This window comes from Hyla sarda, chromosome 12 (genome assembly GCF_029499605.1).
Source record: "Hyla sarda isolate aHylSar1 chromosome 12, aHylSar1.hap1, whole genome shotgun sequence".
Taxonomy (NCBI): Eukaryota; Metazoa; Chordata; class Amphibia; order Anura; family Hylidae; genus Hyla; species Hyla sarda.
In genome coordinates this window covers 45,459,705-45,477,965 of record NC_079200.1, presented here as the reverse complement: position 1 = coordinate 45,477,965, position 18,261 = coordinate 45,459,705, and the positions used below count along the sequence as shown (strand labels likewise).

Below are 18,261 nucleotides of genomic sequence, written 5' to 3'. Positions count from 1 at the left end.
TGCATCAAGTATATGGTAGTATATGTTATGTCTGTTTGATATTAATAATAACTAAAGTATGTATTATACTTATACTTAAAGGGGTTATCCAGGCAAAAAAATGTTTTTTATATATCAACTGGCTCCGGAAAGTTAAACAGATTTGTAAATTACTTCTATTAAAAAAGCTTAATCCTTCCAATAGTTATTAGCTTCTGAAGTTGAGTTGCTGTTTTCTGTTTAACTGCTTTCTGATGACTCACGTCCCGGGAGCTGTCCAGCTCCTATGGGGATATTCTCCCATCATGCAAGGGATAATCTCCCATCATGCACAGCTCCCGGGACGTGACATCATCATTGAGCAGTTAGACAGAAAACTTCAGAAGCTAATAACTATTGGAAGGATTAAGATTTTTTAATAGAAGTAATTTACAAATCTGTTTAACTTTCCGGAGCCAGTTGATATATAAAAAAAAAAGTTTTTGCCTGGAATACCCCATTAAGTTCCCAAGATCTGATCTTATTGAAGAAATGTATGTAAGCGAGCAATGCTTTACATATGCAGTAAAGATAATCCAGTCAAGAAGGACTTAAAGGGGTACTCCACTGGAAAACATTTTATTTTTTAAATCATCTGGTGACAGAAAATTAAACAAATTTGTAAATTGACAAAATAGTATATACAGACCTCTAGGTATATACCGTATTTTTCGTCCTATAGGACGCACCGGCGTATAAGACGCACCCAATTTTTAGAGGCAAAATCTAAAAAAATTAAGATTTTGAACCCAATAGTGGTCTTCAACCTGCGGACCTCCAGATGTTGCAAAACTACAACTCCCAGCATGCCCGGACAGCCAACGGCTGTCCGGGCATGCTGGGAGTTGTAGTTTTGCAACATCTGGAGGTCTGCAGACTGAAGACCACTGCATAGGAGGTAATACTCACGGGTCCCCGCCGCTCCGGACCCGTCACCGCTGCCCTGGATGTCGCTCCATCGCTGTCACCGTGTCCCCGTCGCTCCGGAACGTCTCTGCTGCCGGCCGGGTATCCTCGCTCTCCGTTGCCGCCATCACGTTGTTACGTACGTTGACGCACGTACGGGACGATGTGATGACGAGGAAGGAGAGCGCCGGCCATACAGGGGATCCCTGAACGGAGAAGACACCGAGGAGGCAGGTAAGGAGGTCCCCCCCGGTGTCATGTAAGCACTAACCCGGCTATTCAGTCGGGCTGTTCGGGACCGCCGCGGTGAAATCGCGGCGGTCCCGAACAGCCCGACTGAACAGCCAGGTTAGTGTCACTTTCCCTTCAGACGCGGCGGTCAGCTTTGATCGCCACGTCTGAAGGGTTAATACAGGGCATCACTGCAATCGGTGATGTCCTGTATTAGCCGCGGGTCCCGGCCGTTCATGGCCGCAGGGATTGCCGCGATAGGGGTGTATTCGTCGTATAAGACGCACCGACTTTTTCCCCCCAGTTTTGGGGAAGAAAAAGTGCGTCTTATACGGCGAAAAATACGGTAATGTTTAAAATGTATTGGATATGAATGAGGAGAAGAAAAAGGTTAAGAAAATGTTAGGCAATGCGATATGGGTTATGATAGGATGGGTGTAAATTGATATTGTATGAATGGAAATGTACAGGCTAGTTATGCATAATCAATATTATTTATTTGTAGTAATTTAATTATAGTAACAAATATAGATAGTCCCAGCAGGGCCCTTGCTGGGAACTAACAACTTGTGTCAAACAATAATATGTAGGTTAAAACATATATTTAAAACATAATTAATTAGTCCATATACATGACCACCTAAGTATATAATAGTATTCAGCGCTGTGGGAGATAGCTCTATAAGTATATCTGAGCTAAGAGAAATGAATGTATTCCAGATAGTTAACGTTCCGCAAATGGTAACAAAGTAGCAATGTGCAATGTTCCACAAATGGTGACACAGTTGTTTGAATGCTGGTGTTTAAGCACCACTCACCCCTTCGTTGCTGCCGGGATGGTAGCCCCTGGTGTGTTGGGCTCCGTGTCGCTGACTGGTTCGGCTAAGCAGCCGGCCCGATGGTTCGTCTGCGTGAGTTCCCGGATTTTCTTCAAGGGGGCACAGCAGGGTGTCCAGCCGTGGTGAAGAAGGTAAGGTGCGTGAGATGGTGCAGGCAAATTACAGCTGGTGCGCGGTATCCTCGTGTCCAAGTGCGCACATATGTTGCAGTGGTCCCAATTGTGGGTGATTGCAGCTATTGGCTGTTGTATCCTAGGAGGTGGTCTGTGTAATGCAGGGTATCGCTAGACGCGTTTCGGGGAGACCCCTTTATCAATAGCTATCCTAGCTATTGATAAAGGGGTCTCCCCGAAATGCAAGGGCCCTGCTGGGACTATCTATATTTGTTACTATAATTAAATTACTGCAAATAAATAATATTGATTATGCATAACTAGCCTGTACATTTTCTTTCATACAATATCAATTTACACCTATCCTATCATAACCCATATCGCATTGCCTAACCTTTTCTTAACCTTTTTCTTCTCATTCATATCCAATACATTTTAAACATTATATACCTAGAGGTCTGTATATACTATTTTGTTACTTTTGTTTCTTTTTGACACGCAGGGTTACGTGTATCACAGAAACCTCGGTATATAACACAGCATGAGCCCCCCAACCTCTGTTTTTCCATATTTGTAAATTGTTTCTATTTAAAAATATTAACCCTTCCAGTACTTATCAGCTGCTGTATGTTCTAGAGGAAGTTCTTTTCTTTTCGAATTTCCTTTCTGCCTGACCACAGTGCTCTCTGCTGACACCTCTGTCCATTTTAGGAACTGTCCATTTAGGAACTGTTCAGAGTAGGGGCAAATCCGCATAGAAAACCTATCCTGCTCCGGACAGTTCCTAAAATGGCTGTGGCTGTCCGGGCATGCTGTGACTTGAAGTTTTGAAACATTTGGAGGGCCACAGTTTGAGACCACTGGTCTAGACCTTAAAGGGGTACTCCGCCCCTAGACATCTTATCCCCTATCCAAAGGATAGGGGATAAGATGTCAGATCGGCGCGGTCCCGCTGCTGGGACCCCGGGGATCGCTGCTGCGGCACCGCGCTCTCATTACAGCACAAAGCGAGTTCGCTCTGTGTGTAATGACGGGCGATACAGGGGACGGAGCAGTGTGACGTCATGGCTCCGCCCCTCGTGACATCACGGCCCGTACCCTTAATGCAAGTCTATGGGAGGGGGCGTGACGACCACCGAGCCCCCTCCCATAGACTTGTATTGAAAGGGGCGGGCCGTGACGTCACGAGGGGCGGAGCCGTGACATAACGATGCTCCGGCCCCTGTATCGCCCGTCATTACGTGCAGAATGAACTCGCTCTGTGCTGTAATGAAAGCGCGGTGCCGCAGCGGCGATCCCCGGGGTCCCAGCAGCGGGACCACGGTGATCTGACATCTTATCCCCTATCCTTTGTATAGGGGATAAGATGTCTAGGGGCGGAGTACCCCTTTAAGATCACAGTTGCTTATTCATCAACTACAACACTAATCTATTGGTCAGGTTGTCTGTGTGAAGGCTTTTGTATTCAGAGCCAAAAAATAATTTTTCGGGCCAAGCGTGCTGAATATGTTTCTCAGTTTCATAATATAATATACATGAGTATGTATAGCTATCCCCCTGAAATCTCATCCCCATCACTTAGCATGCGTCCCCCCAATATAAGCAGTTAGAGCTCTTGCACATAGTCATGCAATGTCAGATATGACTTTTTTTTCTTTCATATGGAGGCATACAGAGTTGTTGTTTTTTCTGTCGGATTTATATGAACATAAACTATGCCTGTTGTGCATTGCACCTTAGCTAACAGTCTGACCTGATAAGTGCAAAAATTGTGACTTGCTTGGCATTGCCGTTTTGGTCTGTCAATCACACAGCTTAGGGTTTTTCCATGTTTTCTTATTATCTTTCTAGCTATATCACAGAGTTTGTAGATCTGGGGAATGTGTCGGCTCTCAGGACATTCCGTGTCCTTCGTGCACTTAAAACAATCACTGTAATTCCAGGTTCGTATCATTTCATATCCTATTTATGTGTTATTAGTTTTTGGGGTATGTTTCCTTCACCTCTAAAATAAATATTGTTGATTGAGTCCAACAAGGAGCACCTCATGGCACTTAAAGGAGAAGTCTCATGCATAAAAACATATCCCCTATCCGCATAGGGATACATGGAGGGGGCCTAGCGGCCACCGCTTTGTGCAGGTGTCACGATGCTCCATTCCAGGGGAGAGCAGGGGTCCTCTGGGACCCCCCGCGATCTAAAATGTATTCCCTATCTTGAGGATAGTGGATACGTTTTTATTTATGACAACCTCCTCATGTACACATCATAGCCAGGAGTCTGATGGTGCAACACAGGGTGCCTACAGGCTCGCTATAGGGCACCATATTATTCCCTACAAAAACATTACTTCCATAATGACATTTGATTATTTTTCTCTCAGATACAGAATATATAGTTTGTATCGAAAATACAGAGCCTATACACAATACAGATCTGTATATGGTCATGTCCCTGAGGTGTTATGTCAAAAGTTGACCAGTTGCCCATAGCAACCAATCAGATCGCTTCATTCATCTTTCAGAGGCCTTTTAAAAAATGAAAGAAGTGATCTGTTTGGTTGTCATGGGCAACTGGTCAACTTTTCCTTAGCACAGGTTTTGATAAATCTCCCCCATAGTCTGTAGATGCTGGAACAAGTTGTTTTATCCCAGTTGGAGCTTTATAGACTATGACATCTACTGTCATTATATGGTTAACACCAAGCTGTTAGTATCAGTTTGACAGATTCACACCTCCTCACTGGTTGTCTCCAGTATCATTGTCCATGTTTGTTTCCTTACTTCCTTGACCCCCTATAACCTTCCGTGCTTCTTCATATGCCTGAATTAGACCTTGACCATGTCCCTATTTAGCAAGATTTTAGGAATGTGTTTCTTTCTTTCCTCTTGTTGATATAGCTCCAACCGATTCTGCAACATTGGACAGAAATGGTCACCATTCACGCACTGTAATAATATAGTCCCTAGCTACATACATTCGATCTGGAGAGGTGGGCATGACTGCTTTCATGTAATGCAAAAGAGGAACGTGTCCAAAAGGCCTGAAAATCAAGAAGACCCAAGGGAGCATAGTACTATTAGTTCCACAGTGTAGTGTAAACTAGTGCAGCATATGTGATCTTCGAGGCTTAGCTGCATGAAAGAGAGACCCCGTGTGGCATCTTCTTTATTTACATGGAAGAAGGTTTGCACAATCCAACCATCTAAAAATAGTCTAGTGGTTGCTTGTCAACTATATGGTAGAGAACGTGTATTACGGGTCATTAAATGATGTATTACCTATCCAATTTATTTGATTCATTTGCTTAAAATAAACATGACCCCTATAGAGCAGATAGGGCAATTGGGATGTTATTGTATTATACAATGTTATCAGGGGTTAATCCATCCAGTAATATTTTGTAATATCTGCTAGGATACATATCAATCCTGTTACATCTATAGCACCCACATATTCTGCAGCACTGTACACAACTTGTAGTCACTCACATCAGTCCCTGTCCCCAATGGCACTTGCGCTCTAATCTCCCTAGCTCAAACACACACATAAAACTCAATATAATAGAAATCTAATTGACTGAGGAGACCCTCACATACATGAAAAGTCCAATATAGATGGATATAGACCCAAGGCAGAATGTTAAAGTATGTGGTTGCTTTGAGGCCTCTGAAGAGGAGAGGTCAGTTCTAGGTTCGATTTTAATGGTTGGTGAGAACATGTACTGGAATATGGTCTCCACAGGAGCTGCAATGAAGTGACATGTACTCATGCCATGAAAATAGGATAGGACCACTAGGGGGTTAATAGTCAGGAAACAGCCTTTTCATCTTTGCTGTCTTGTTCTCTGTGAACACCACTACGTGGGCACTCTATTTAGAAATGTCCCATGGTCATAATGATTGGTCTATAGGGTAAGAATGTTGATTCTTTCCAAATTACATGAAGGACATAGGTTGTTGTGAAGATAACATCAAATCCTCTGTTCTAGGCTTGAAGACCATTGTAGGAGCCCTTATTCAATCGGTAAAAAAGCTGTCGGATGTGATGATCCTCACCGTCTTCTGCTTGGCCGTCTTTGCACTAATCGGTCTTCAGCTGTTTATGGGAAATTTGAAACAGAAGTGTGTTTACTGGCCTCCCCCTGAAGAGGCGGTTGAATATTACAGAAACTTGACTATAAGTTCTATGGTATTTGATGACAACTCAACCTTATACAATGACACCGACATGTTCACCAACATATCCATAGACTGGTCTCAATACCTCAATGATGAGTGTAAGTCACAAGACAAATGTGGTACAAATCTACGAAAGCTATTTGTTATGATCTTTTAAGTTGCACTACTTAATTTTACAATGAACTGCAGTTACACTGCATTATAGAAGCTTAAAGAAGTTGTCAATATAGAGGGGATTCCACTTCTCAGGACCCCCTTTTAGGAGCCGCTCTGCACTCATGGCTCCCATGATGGTGGACTTGAGCCCTCCTTGTACCACATGGACAGACATTCATCTGGCTGGCAGCATTTCATTTGCTGCAGGAAAAATGGCCACTTTTTGTAACATGAGCATATACTGTATGTGGTTGCAGAGACTTTATAAATATTATCCTCTGCCAGGTTTTTCACTGCATCTATGCCAGAAAGATTTTGTCAGTACAGTACATTGATAAATCAACCCCATCGTGCTTTTTGTAGTATCTCATCTCCTATGGCTCTTGTTTTTGGAGCTATTTTTCACCCCACTGCTCCCCATTCCTCTCTGCCATCGTATCCATGAGATTGCAATACAGCTGAGCATGGACAACACCTCATTGTAGCAGATGGTGATTGTCTGCCTGCGGATTCCCTACATAGACATCACATCACCATGTACTCCATGATGTGACCTGCAGGGACTGGGGGGGCCCAGGTATAAGAAAAAATGGAGTATGTTGCCAACTTTAAACATTTGGTCCATTTTTCTTTATAAAACTATCCAAGGAATATAGATAGTGGTAGGCACAAAAATAGTTAGCAGCATTATATAATCTGTAAAATAGCATGTAAACAAAGTGAATGGTTATATTAAAGAAACGATGTCATGTTTTTTTACCTAGATTTATTCTTTATTCTCTGTGTCACTATAGCTAACTTTTACCGCTTGGAAGGAGCACTGGATGCTCTTCTGTGTGGAAACAGCAGTGACAGCGGGTGAGTGCCACTTATTTCTTCTATGTAGATAACAAGAAATGCAATTAAATAGGCTACATTGTAACATCTGGTGCCCTGATTTCAATTGTGGCCTATTTTTATTTTTCTTGCTTTGAGGCACAATTTCCGAAATACAGGGGTTTTACTATAGTGAAAACAGGGGTATAAATGCTAGGCTTAACACAGTGTAAACATGAAGCTGAGGGGATGTTCATTATGGGGTGTGTTACTTAAACTTCTTATCACATCCCCATAGCTTAGCATTCACACACACCGCCACCTTCCCACCCCCATTTTGCAATAAGGTCCCCACTTATCTGACTATTCAGTAAAAAGTCAAATAGCAAAATCCCTCTCTTGGGAATGAAGGGGCGCAGCAAAAAAGTAAAAACAACACTGGATTCAGAACACCAGAGGCTACAAAATTATGGAAATTCTTTTTTTTTTTTACTAAAAGGAATCTGTTGGCTGCAGTTCCCATTCCATACTGCTGACACTGCTAGATAGCTGTTAGGGCAAAGGATACCTTTCATATATCTGTCCGTGCATCAATAACAATGAAAAATGCTTTTATTCTCTGGTGCTAAGTGTCAGAGGCGTTTTCGAACACAAGAAGTGCTGAGCACTGGAACACCTCCTCGCTCCTCTCCCATCCCTGACCCTGCTTGATTGACAGTCAGGGCTCCGCTTCCAACATCAAGCCCTATTTCCAAATTGCGTTCTTGCTTTGTGCAAAAGAAAACAAGGTTCAGTTGTGAGATTTGGAAACAGGGCTTGGCTTCCAGCTGAGCACCAATAAAGCTAGGACAGGAATAGGAGGGGAGCGTGGACGCATTCCAGTGCTTGACCCCTGAGAATAAAAGCATTTTTCTCCTTTAAAGAAGCACAGACAGATATATAAAAGGTACCACATGTCTCCTTGCCCTAACAGCTTAGCGTATATCTAGAAGTAGTATTCCTCTGCATTTGTAACTGTTACGCTGTCCACTTTACACTTTTTTAATGTTAGTTATTTATGTGTACTATATTGTCTCACTTGGCTTCTTGTTACTATGGTATCATTTTTGCATTAATCAGGCTCTAAGCACATTGACACCACCTTAATTTTTTTATGGAGCACGACTGACTAGTCTTAAAGGGTTATCCAGGATTAGAAAAACTGAGTTGATCTGTTCAAAAAACAGCACACGTGTCTTTTTGCTGTGTGTGGTATTGCAGCTTAGTTCCATTAAAGTGAATATAACCAAGTTGTAATATCACACACAACCTTTGGACAGGAATGCTGCTGTTTTTTGAAGAAATTAACTCTGTTTTTCTTTTTTTTTTTTTTTTTATAACTCCTTTAATGATTGAAAAAGAAGCCTTAGGGATCTTAATGGATGCTATTGACTTTAGTATGATCTGACATGTTTCTTTTTTTTTTTTCATACTCTAAGGTAAATATCTCAAAATGTCAGCCACTACTACTAACTCCAAAGATGGTCACATCTGTCCACTATCTTTCATACTTCTGCCATTGCCTCAGCTATTACTGATCCTACTGCTGCTACTACCAGCCCTACACAGTTACACATTTCCTACTTTGTCCATCATGTTCTATACTCTACTACTACCTAGGATACCCTACAATGTAATATAATATAGCAACTAACATAGTACATAAGGTTGAAAGACCAGAGTCCGTCAATTTTAGCCTATATCCCTATTGTGTCCCTACTTAGTTGATCCAAAAGAAGTAAAAAAAACTTGGATTTTTTCTGGCAGTTTTTTTTCCGGCAGTTTTTTCAGAAGTGGATCCATAAGGGAGAAGTGTAAATCCTTCCTTTATATGTCCTATTCCTTTTGAATATACTTCTTGCTTTGGCTCAAAAACTGCAGTGGTAGTATTCCAAAAACTGCCAGAAAAAAAAACTAGTGGAAACTTACCCTGAAGCTGATGCCAATTGCCACATACTAAGGGGGAAAATTATTTCCCGACTCCAAATATGGCAGTCAGAATAAATCCCTGGATCAGTGTTCTGTCCCTATAAATCTAATATCCATAACCTGTAACATTATTACTCTCCAGAAATGCATCTAGGCCCCTTGACTAGAGGGATTCCAGATAAGCTTCCCTACTGAACCACCTACATGCCACACCTATTTACTCCTACCTCTCCTCACCCATAAATACACAATCACAAATCTGTGGAAAAATGGGCCGTGAAGCCTGTTTATTTAACACCAATCAATAAAAGTTTTAATAACATTATAAACATATATAAAAAATTTTTAACAAAGTACCATGAGCTTAGCCACTTGCCCAGAAGGGCCCCTGGATAATCTTTTGCACTATGCTCTTACCCTTGGCCGCAACCACCTGTCCCAAGGGCACCCACGTAACCTGGACCACATTCCCAACAAACTCCTGAGACCCAGAACTACCACCAGGAGGCCCATTTTAACAGTAGCATAAACAGCTATCTATAAAATTAGTAAGTACCATCAAGGACCCTTCCACTTGCCCCATGCCCACGAAACCCAAACTGCCCCCCCTCCCCCCCGGATAAACAAGGGAGGGTGGGTGGCAACTTCTTCCAGAATTCCTCACGCCGTCTGATGAGTCCTCCCACAGTCCCCCCCTTTAAATACCCACTCCCCTTGGGCTGACCAATACCTAACCCTGCATAAAAACTCTTAAAGGGCCGGCAACATCAACATCATTGCAGCCTTTCCCCTATTTAACCCTTTTCCTACCCTAAATGTTGCCTATAAACTACTACCCGGGGGGGGGGGGGGGACCTCTAAAACCCCTGTCACACGATTCTCCTCTGCTCCGTTTGCTCCCATTTGAACTCTTTTACTGAGTTACTGAGTTCATGACCACCTCCTCAAGAAGAGAGTTCCACAGTCTAACTGCTCTTACAGTAAAGAACCCCCATCTGTGCTGGTGTAGAAACCTTCTTTCCTCTAGACGTAGAGGATGCCCCATTGATATAGATACAGTCCTGGGTATAAATAGACCATGGGAGAGATCTCTTTACGGTCCCCCTGATATATTTATACATAGTTATTAGGTCTCCCCTAAGCCTTCTTTTCTCTAAACTAAATAACCCTAATTCCGATAATCTTTCTGGGTACTGTAGTCCTCCCATTCCCCCTATTACCCTGGTTGCCCGTCTTTGAACCCTCTCCAGCTCCACTATATCTTTCTTGTACACTGGTGCCCAGTACAGTACACAGTAAATGTCAGACATGATTTTTCAGGGCAATCAGGGCAGTTTAGATTTGGACCAAATTATTTGGAGCAAATCAAAACTGATGGCCAATTCTAATGAATTGGATCCAAAATTAATTTTGGGTAATTCGCTTGTCTCTGATAGCTTTAGTGAGAGTTCCTATATATCGCTGAGGTCAGAAACAGGGTAACATTTATGGAATGTCTAGCATGTATACAGCTGTTTATGGTTAGGGATATCTGTTTGTCTTTTCTGAATGTGTACTATAGACTTTGACTGTACCTTCTACCAACAGGAAATGCCCAGAGAGCTATACGTGTATAAAGACCGGAAGAAATCCCAACTATGGGTACACCAGCTACGACTCATTTAATTGGGCCTTTTTGTCACTCTTCAGGCTGATGACACAAGACTACTGGGAGAACCTGTTTCAGCTGGTATAACACTCTTAACACCACCAAATCTAATCCTTATCCTGAAATATCCATGTTTTCTGCTGATAATGTCTTCTAAATTCTAAGTTAGCCATTTTGTAAAATTAGTTTTGGGCTGGATAAAATTGGAGCCACAATATTCCTGTATCCAGGTTCAGTTCCTCCAGTTTATATAGAACCGGAAATTATCTCTATGTTTTTTTTTTAAACCTGTGGCTATTATAAACTGCAACTCCCAGTATGCCACGACAGCCTTTGGCTGACAGGAAATGTTAAAAGTTGTAGCTATATAGCAGCTGTAGAGCCACGGTGTGGACACCATTGGGGTAGGTAGTGTTCTTTTTTTGTATAAGAGATACTTATTTATTTTCTTTCTTTTTACTCCTAGACCCTCAGAGCTGCGGGTAAAACCTACATGATTTTCTTCGTTTTGGTAATATTCCTGGGCTCGTTCTATCTCATCAACCTTATTCTGGCTGTGGTGGCCATGGCTTATGCCGAGCAAAATGAAGCCACCATTCAGGAAGCCTTAGATAAGGAGAAAGAATTCCAAGACATGCTGGAACAGCTAAGAAAACATCAAGAAGAGCAGGGTCAAAGGGTCAGTATGTAACACGAGGGACTTGTGTCACTTCAAGGGAGAGTTCGGAGTTGAAAAACTGTAGAAAATATTAGAATTCTACAGGATTTAAAGTTCAAATCTCCCAGCATTCCTTGTTGGTTCAGTGTCTGCAAAAAGCTTGCTCTGGTGAACGGGATTCCGGGAAGCCTAGTATATAGGGTAGTGTGCACTGTATAGTTGTTTTTTAATATCTGAACACACTGGTGGAGATTTAGCAAAACCTCGGTAGATGAGCAATTGACCAGTTGCCGATAGCAACCAATCAGGTCGCTCCTTTCATTTTTTTAAAGGCCTCTGAAAAATGAAAGAAAGCCTTTGATTGGTTCCGATGGGCAACTGGTCAAATTTTCCTCTGCACAGGTTTTGATAAGTCTTCCACAATATTTCCAACACCTCATTATATAAGGTTAGCTTGCGAATGTAGCTATGGATCAGTGGTTTCAAACTGTGGCCCTCTAGATGTTGCAAAACTTCAATTCCCAGCATGCCCGGACAGCCAACATGCTGGGAGTTGAAGTTTTGCAGCATTTGTAGCGCCACAGTTTGGGACCACTGCTATAGGGTATAATATTTAGAGTCATTTGGTTGATATGTTAGGTAGTCCACTCATCCTTAGTTTCCTGTTTCAAAGATGTAGCAAATATAATAGAGCCAACCCTATCCCGGGAACAATAATAGCAGTAGAAGATGAAAGTGTTGATCTTGTGGAAGGCAGCGACATTTTTGCTCATGTTAGTTAAAGGTGACATACAGGTGTAACAAGCGCCAAAACAATGCATGTGGCAAGCCATTTTTACACTTAATATTATGACTGCACTATATAAATAGCATTGGGCATCATGGCACGCTACGTTAAGGCTATGTTCACACAAGGGAATGTCCACATTGGGAATCTTCGTGCGAACATTCCCCTGAATGCGGAGCGCCAACATGTTATGTATGACCTCTCGGGAATGCGCTGTCTCAAAGATGGCAATGCAATCCGTGCATTGTCCACAGGAAGAATAGACATATCTGTTCTTTCTGAGGACACCGGAATTTGAATTTCTGCGACAGATGTTTCCGGTGCGGGAATTCTGCTATGTGAACAGTGCAGCAGAATACCAATATATTGATATCAATACGAATTTGCTCGTGTGGAATCTCTAGGCGGAATTCCGCATGGGAATTCCATTGTGTCAACATAGCCTAATAGCGTAGCGTGCCAACCATTCATTTGCTACACCTGTAGGTAATGTCATAATATAACACAGGAGTTAGCAGATAGATGGAAACCACCAACTAAAAGGTAAAGTCCCGCAGCAGCACACAAAATCTGCCAAGCTGGTTTCATGATTTCTATGTGAAATGTGCAATAGTAAATTAGTGTGTGAAGCATTTTTCTTTCTACAGTACACGAGAACGTAGAGAACATTGGAAAATATTCTGTCAAAAAAGACGCACAAAAAAGACACAAATGAAAGTCACTGCGCAAATTTTTACGCAAACAAATACACAAGAAAAAGGGGTAAACTCAATGATAAATGTCCCCCCACATCCCTATGACAGCTCTCTCCACCCAACTGTCTAGGGGCCCCCAAAACAACCGCATAGGCTGTCTATCTGGTGCATACCCCCTTGAACATAGTTTTGCAGTCTTAGAGTGGCAGCCTCCATGAACATGAGAGGATGGTATGCCAAAGAGTGCACTCGATATATTGTTAGTGCATATGCCAGTCCACCCTGCAGCTGCACTAGAAATTGGAGTGTTTTGTCAGTGTAATGTTCTGTAGTGACAGCAGCCTGTGTAGTACACAAAGTGTTATTACTGCTAGCAGTAGTAATGTACAGTGCTCCTGTGACCTTTCATATAACTGTAATCTGATGAGCTGATCCTTCTCGTATTTACGCTTGCACAAGTTGGTTAAACAGCCAACGCAGCAGTGAAGAAGAATCAGAAGAAGTCTGATACTCAGAAACAGCAAGACTTCAGGAATACACTTGGGATCCTGGAGATCACTTTCGTCAGCGCCCCCTGATTGCTAACTCTGTAGGCAGGATACTTCACCTACGTTAAATGCTTGTTTATAATCTTCGGCCCCTAAGGAGTCCTTAGCAGTATTGCCTCTCGAGATCCTTGCCTCTGATACCAAGTATCACAGTTCACCTTCATAATCCAGTCTAAATATAGACCCAAGCGCTCATAATATTCTTTAAGGGGTTTGATTTGAACAGCATATAAAAAATAACCCAATAGCATTATTCTGTGGTTCCAAGCCATTATGTCAAAAAATATGTAAGTATTCGCTGGGATTGTGGTTCTCAAGAGGATGTTAGGTATAGTAGTGCAGGCTAAATGGCAGTTGTAGTCCCTTTGAGGGTGGCAGGGTTGTCTTGCTAACCTGATGATACCCTGTGAGCCAAAGTACTCTTTTGTCAAACTGGAGAAACCCATTGAGTGAAGTGCTGGAATAAGAAATCCAGAGACTTACATAACAGCCAGACTCAGATTTACTGTTATTTTTTTTGTCCAACCCTTTGGGGGGAGAGGTTGGACCAGGGACTTCTCCTTCAACCTTTCAGAAACTTCTACATAGAAACTGACTGGGGAGTGTATTATGTGACCAATGATTAATTCATCTCATACAGTATATGTAAATGTTTATAAAACCAACAGCAGCAGAATACCATAGCATATGCTTTATTGGCAGTATAACACACAAAAACTGTTTGGCAAGTAAACTCACAGTAGCCCACACACAGATTTAGGCAGTTGAAACAGGCTTGTATACTTTCTTAAAATGAAAACGCCCATGTGTTCCAAAATTCTACTTGTCCAGTCCCTTATACCCAGAAATAACCTAGTGGAATAGTCCAAATGGAGTAGGATAAAAAAAAAAAAAACATAAAAAAATGTCTTCCAAGAATGCTTCCTAAAAACTCATCTACTTAAAGGGGTATTCCAGGCAAAACCTTTTTTGATATATATAAACTGGCTCCGGAAAGTTAAACAGATTTGTAAATTACTTCTATTAAAAAATCTTAATCCTTCCAATAGTTATTAGCTTCTGAAGTTTTCTGTCTAACTGCTCAATGATGATGTCACGTCCCGGGAGCTGTGCATGATGGGAGAATATCCCCATAGGAACTGCACAGCTCCCGAGACGTGAGTCATCAGAGAGCAGTTAGACAGAAATACACAACTCAACTTCAGAAGCTAATAACTATTGGAAGGATTAAGATTTTTTAATAGAAGTAATTTACAAATCTGTTGAACTTTCCGGAGCCAGTTGATATATAAAAAAAAGTTTTGGCCTGGAATACCCCTTTAACTTTTATTCATAGTTGACATAGTTGTTCTAATATGGTTGTAGAGTTGTAGAGTGGTTAGGTGTTAGGCAGTTAATATTATTAAAGTAATATTGTTATATATTTTATTATTGTACAGTATAGGATGGTGGACATAATGGCAGTCCAGAAAAGGATAGCATATCTATAATTTTATTTAATTTAGATTTCCTTAAAATTATTTTCTTATAGTGGTCTAAACTATTTTTTATTGTTTATTTTTTTTTTTTTTTAATATAGGACTCCAAATTGCTTGCTTTTCCTCATAAAACCATTCAGTCAACAGAATATTTTTCTGTTATGATGCCCGTTATCAGTGTTTCTCAACCTGTGGCTCTCCAGCTGTTGCAAAACTTCAATTCCGAATTCAAAAAGAGAAAACAGACATGGCCGCACATCCACAATTTGTATTTTGATCTACTTGCTTCTCAACATAAATTCTAAAACTAACTGGTTGTTAGTATACATTTTGATCAAAAAGTACAAGCCCACTCGCCACGTCAAGGCCACCTATTTATAGTGGGTCCCTAACGTCCCTAGCATAAAATGGCGTAGCACTGGGCGGCGACCACCGCAACACCAGTGCCCACAGGGGGAACAACCCACTGGCAGAGCAGCCCCAATACTACTCAGACCAGTCCCAGGACTGCGCCTCCCCATAGACACGGTGCCACGGCAGCAACGGACGCTGCACAGCACCACATCAGTGTGAACAAGGTGTAAAAAGCTCACTTACCATGTGCTCCCAGTCAGACTGGGAAGCTTCCAGAAAGGAAGGGGCCCTGTGCAGCTTCCTGCTCATTTATATAGGGCTGGGCTGAGGGGGAGGGGGAGAATGCAGACCAAGCTAAAAAAAATAGATGGGGATAGAAAACACAATGTGAATTCAAATAGAGAAAACAGACATGGTTGCACATCCACTATTTGTATTTTGATCTACTTGTCTTCTCAGCATAAATTCAAAAACTAACAGGTTGTTAGTATACATTTTGGTCAAAAAGTGGCTCCCATTGTTTCTGTGGGGTGGTGCGGCTTAAAGCCAGGGGCTTGGTCGGGCAGCAGTGGGGCTGCCTGGTCACTGGGTCGTTCCTCCTGTGGGCTTGGCGTCGCGGAGGCAGTGGTCGCCACCTGGCGCTACGCCAGTGTTAGGTTAGGGACCCACTTTGACTAGGTGGCCTTGACGTGGCGAGTGGGTTTATACTTTTTGATCAAAATGTATGCTAGCAATTGTTAGTTTTTTTTATTTATGCTGAGAAGCAAGTAGATCAAAATACAAATTGGGGATGTGCGGCTATTTTTCTCTATTTGTGTTGTACAAAACTACAATTCCCTCATGCCCTGACAGTCTTTGGCTGCCAGGGCCTGTTGGGAGTTGTAGCTTCTCAAGAGCTGGAGAGCCACAGGTTAAGAAATAATGTCCTATATGTATATTGACAATGATCGGTTGATTAACTGAAGCACAGTTTATCGTACTGACTATAGTACCTTGCATTAATATCTAGTGCCATTATTAACATTTTCCATCTCAGAAAGCCAGCATGGCCTCTGTGGGGCTTGTCAATGAAGATTTAGCAGATGAAGACAGAGAGAAGATGGACTGTAATGGACGAGTGATACCTCGAGTGGTGATAGAAAATGCTGATCCTGTAGAAGACGATGTAAGTCCTATTAAAAAGGGTTAATCCTAAAATAGGCTCAATTCAGTCAGGGACCCATAAAAATCATGACAACAGGGGGTCCCATGTCCCCTGTCTGAACAGAGCTGTAGTCCAGCATGATGGCTACCACCCCATGTAATCTCTCTGCTACTGGCAAAGATAGCCGTCTACAGTACTTAGCTATCTCCCTCTCTCCCTAGAAAGTCAAAACAAGAAATTCAAAGTCAATAAGCCATTTTCCCAATTGAGAAACTTCAAGACAGAGTACAATGCTTGGCTATCTCTCTCATTTATACCGAAATTGAATGGAGTGGCTTGGCACATGCTTAACTGAAGCTCCATACAATTGGAGGTTACAGCCTTCTGTTCTTGTGATTGTGGGAATCCTAGATAGACATTTAAGGACTACTCAAGGCATCAGAGAGAAGTGTGTGATTGCTGAAGGTGCCATCACTAGCACTCCCATCACTCACAACAATGGAGGAAGGGCTGTGACCCCCAACTGAATGGAGCGTCAGCCAAGCATATGCTCTGCCACCCCATTCATTCTCTGTGTAACTGAGGGAGATAGCCAAGCACTGTACTCAGCTATCTTTAAGTTTCTCAATTGTGAAAATGACTTATTGACCTGAATTTCTTGTTTTTACTCTCTAAATTACAAAATACTGTTTAGGTTCTTTGTCACAACAAGGGTATAGCTATATGGTGCAGGAATTAATGGTTGCACATCTAAACCTAGTGTGGTAGATTTCGCATTGGAGCCCAGCTTTAAGTTAAGAGTATGACTGTGAAGCTGCTGCATCTACTTAGTACATGTTTTATGTCTACCTTTGTCTCTGTACCCAGTGGGGCTCATAATCTTATTTCCCTATCTTATACACATAAGTGGGCCTGGGTCATAAGAATCCATTTAGCCTATTAGTATGTTTTTGCACTGTAGAAGAAAAACAAAATATCCAGCAAATGTAGGGAAAATGTACTACTCCAAGCAGATGTTGGCCTTGGTTGGACTTGGACCCAGTATTTCAGCACTGATGTTACTACTGAACCAATGACTATGACTCAGTACAAGAAAAAACCCATAAGGGAAATATCTGTACCCCTTGCATGATAAACATTGAGTGACCATCTAAGAACATGTTTTCTCCCAGGCCAGCACTGTAAAGACTGATCTTGAGAAGAACTCCAGGAACTATTTGGAAGAACCAACATTGCTAAAGAAGACGGGCAGTTCTATTAGTGTCATCTCTGAGGCCATGATAGAAGGTGTGTGCAATTGGCAAGTATTTAACACAACAATGTGACCCATAGTCTCCTGGTTCTACATGTGTAGTTCATTCATATCAGCACAGTTTGGAACTATTCTTACAGTGGGAAGGACATTTCTATCGTATTAGCTCCTCAGATATTCAAAATAACCATGAAAAAATAGTCTTCACAATGATGCCAGACTTGCCAGTGTGTGTCCAGTAACATATTGCCTCTGTCATTGGATTTGTGCTAAGTTACCAATGCCCACAGAACTTGAACCTTGACTCTTTTATTCAGCAATTTGGTTGTCCCAGTCGTTGGTTTCCATCTGTCACTGAAAGGGGTTGTTAAAGATTACAAAGAAGGGTGTGCTTTTTTCCCAAAACAGCACGATTTATGTCCATATCGTATATCTGAGTACAGCTGAACCTATTCTAATCTCAAAATAC

At 41.9% G+C, this 18,261-nt stretch overlaps 1 protein-coding gene across 3 annotated transcripts in view; it reads left to right on the top strand.

Moving 5' to 3' along the window:
• The window catches only part of SCN4A (sodium voltage-gated channel alpha subunit 4), a 108,566-nt gene that overhangs the window by 54,014 nt on the left and 36,291 nt on the right, over positions 1-18,261 (top strand). Inside the window, exons 1-8 of one of the 3 annotated variants that reach the window (XM_056547844.1) lie at positions 1,945-2,125; positions 3,959-4,050; positions 6,099-6,386; positions 7,239-7,302; positions 10,816-10,957; positions 11,343-11,555; positions 16,433-16,561; positions 17,713-17,827. In XM_056547844.1, coding sequence (XP_056403819.1) covers positions 6,155-6,386; positions 7,239-7,302; positions 10,816-10,957; positions 11,343-11,555; positions 16,433-16,561; positions 17,713-17,827 — 895 coding nt within the window. In that variant the 5' untranslated portion in view covers positions 1,945-2,125; positions 3,959-4,050; positions 6,099-6,154. Of the gene's footprint in view, positions 1-1,944; positions 2,131-3,958; positions 4,051-6,098; positions 6,387-7,238; positions 7,303-10,815; positions 10,958-11,342; positions 11,556-16,432; positions 16,562-17,712; positions 17,828-18,261 lie in introns of those variants that run through there. The other 2 variants (XM_056547843.1, XM_056547845.1) reach the window with 2 other exon arrangements.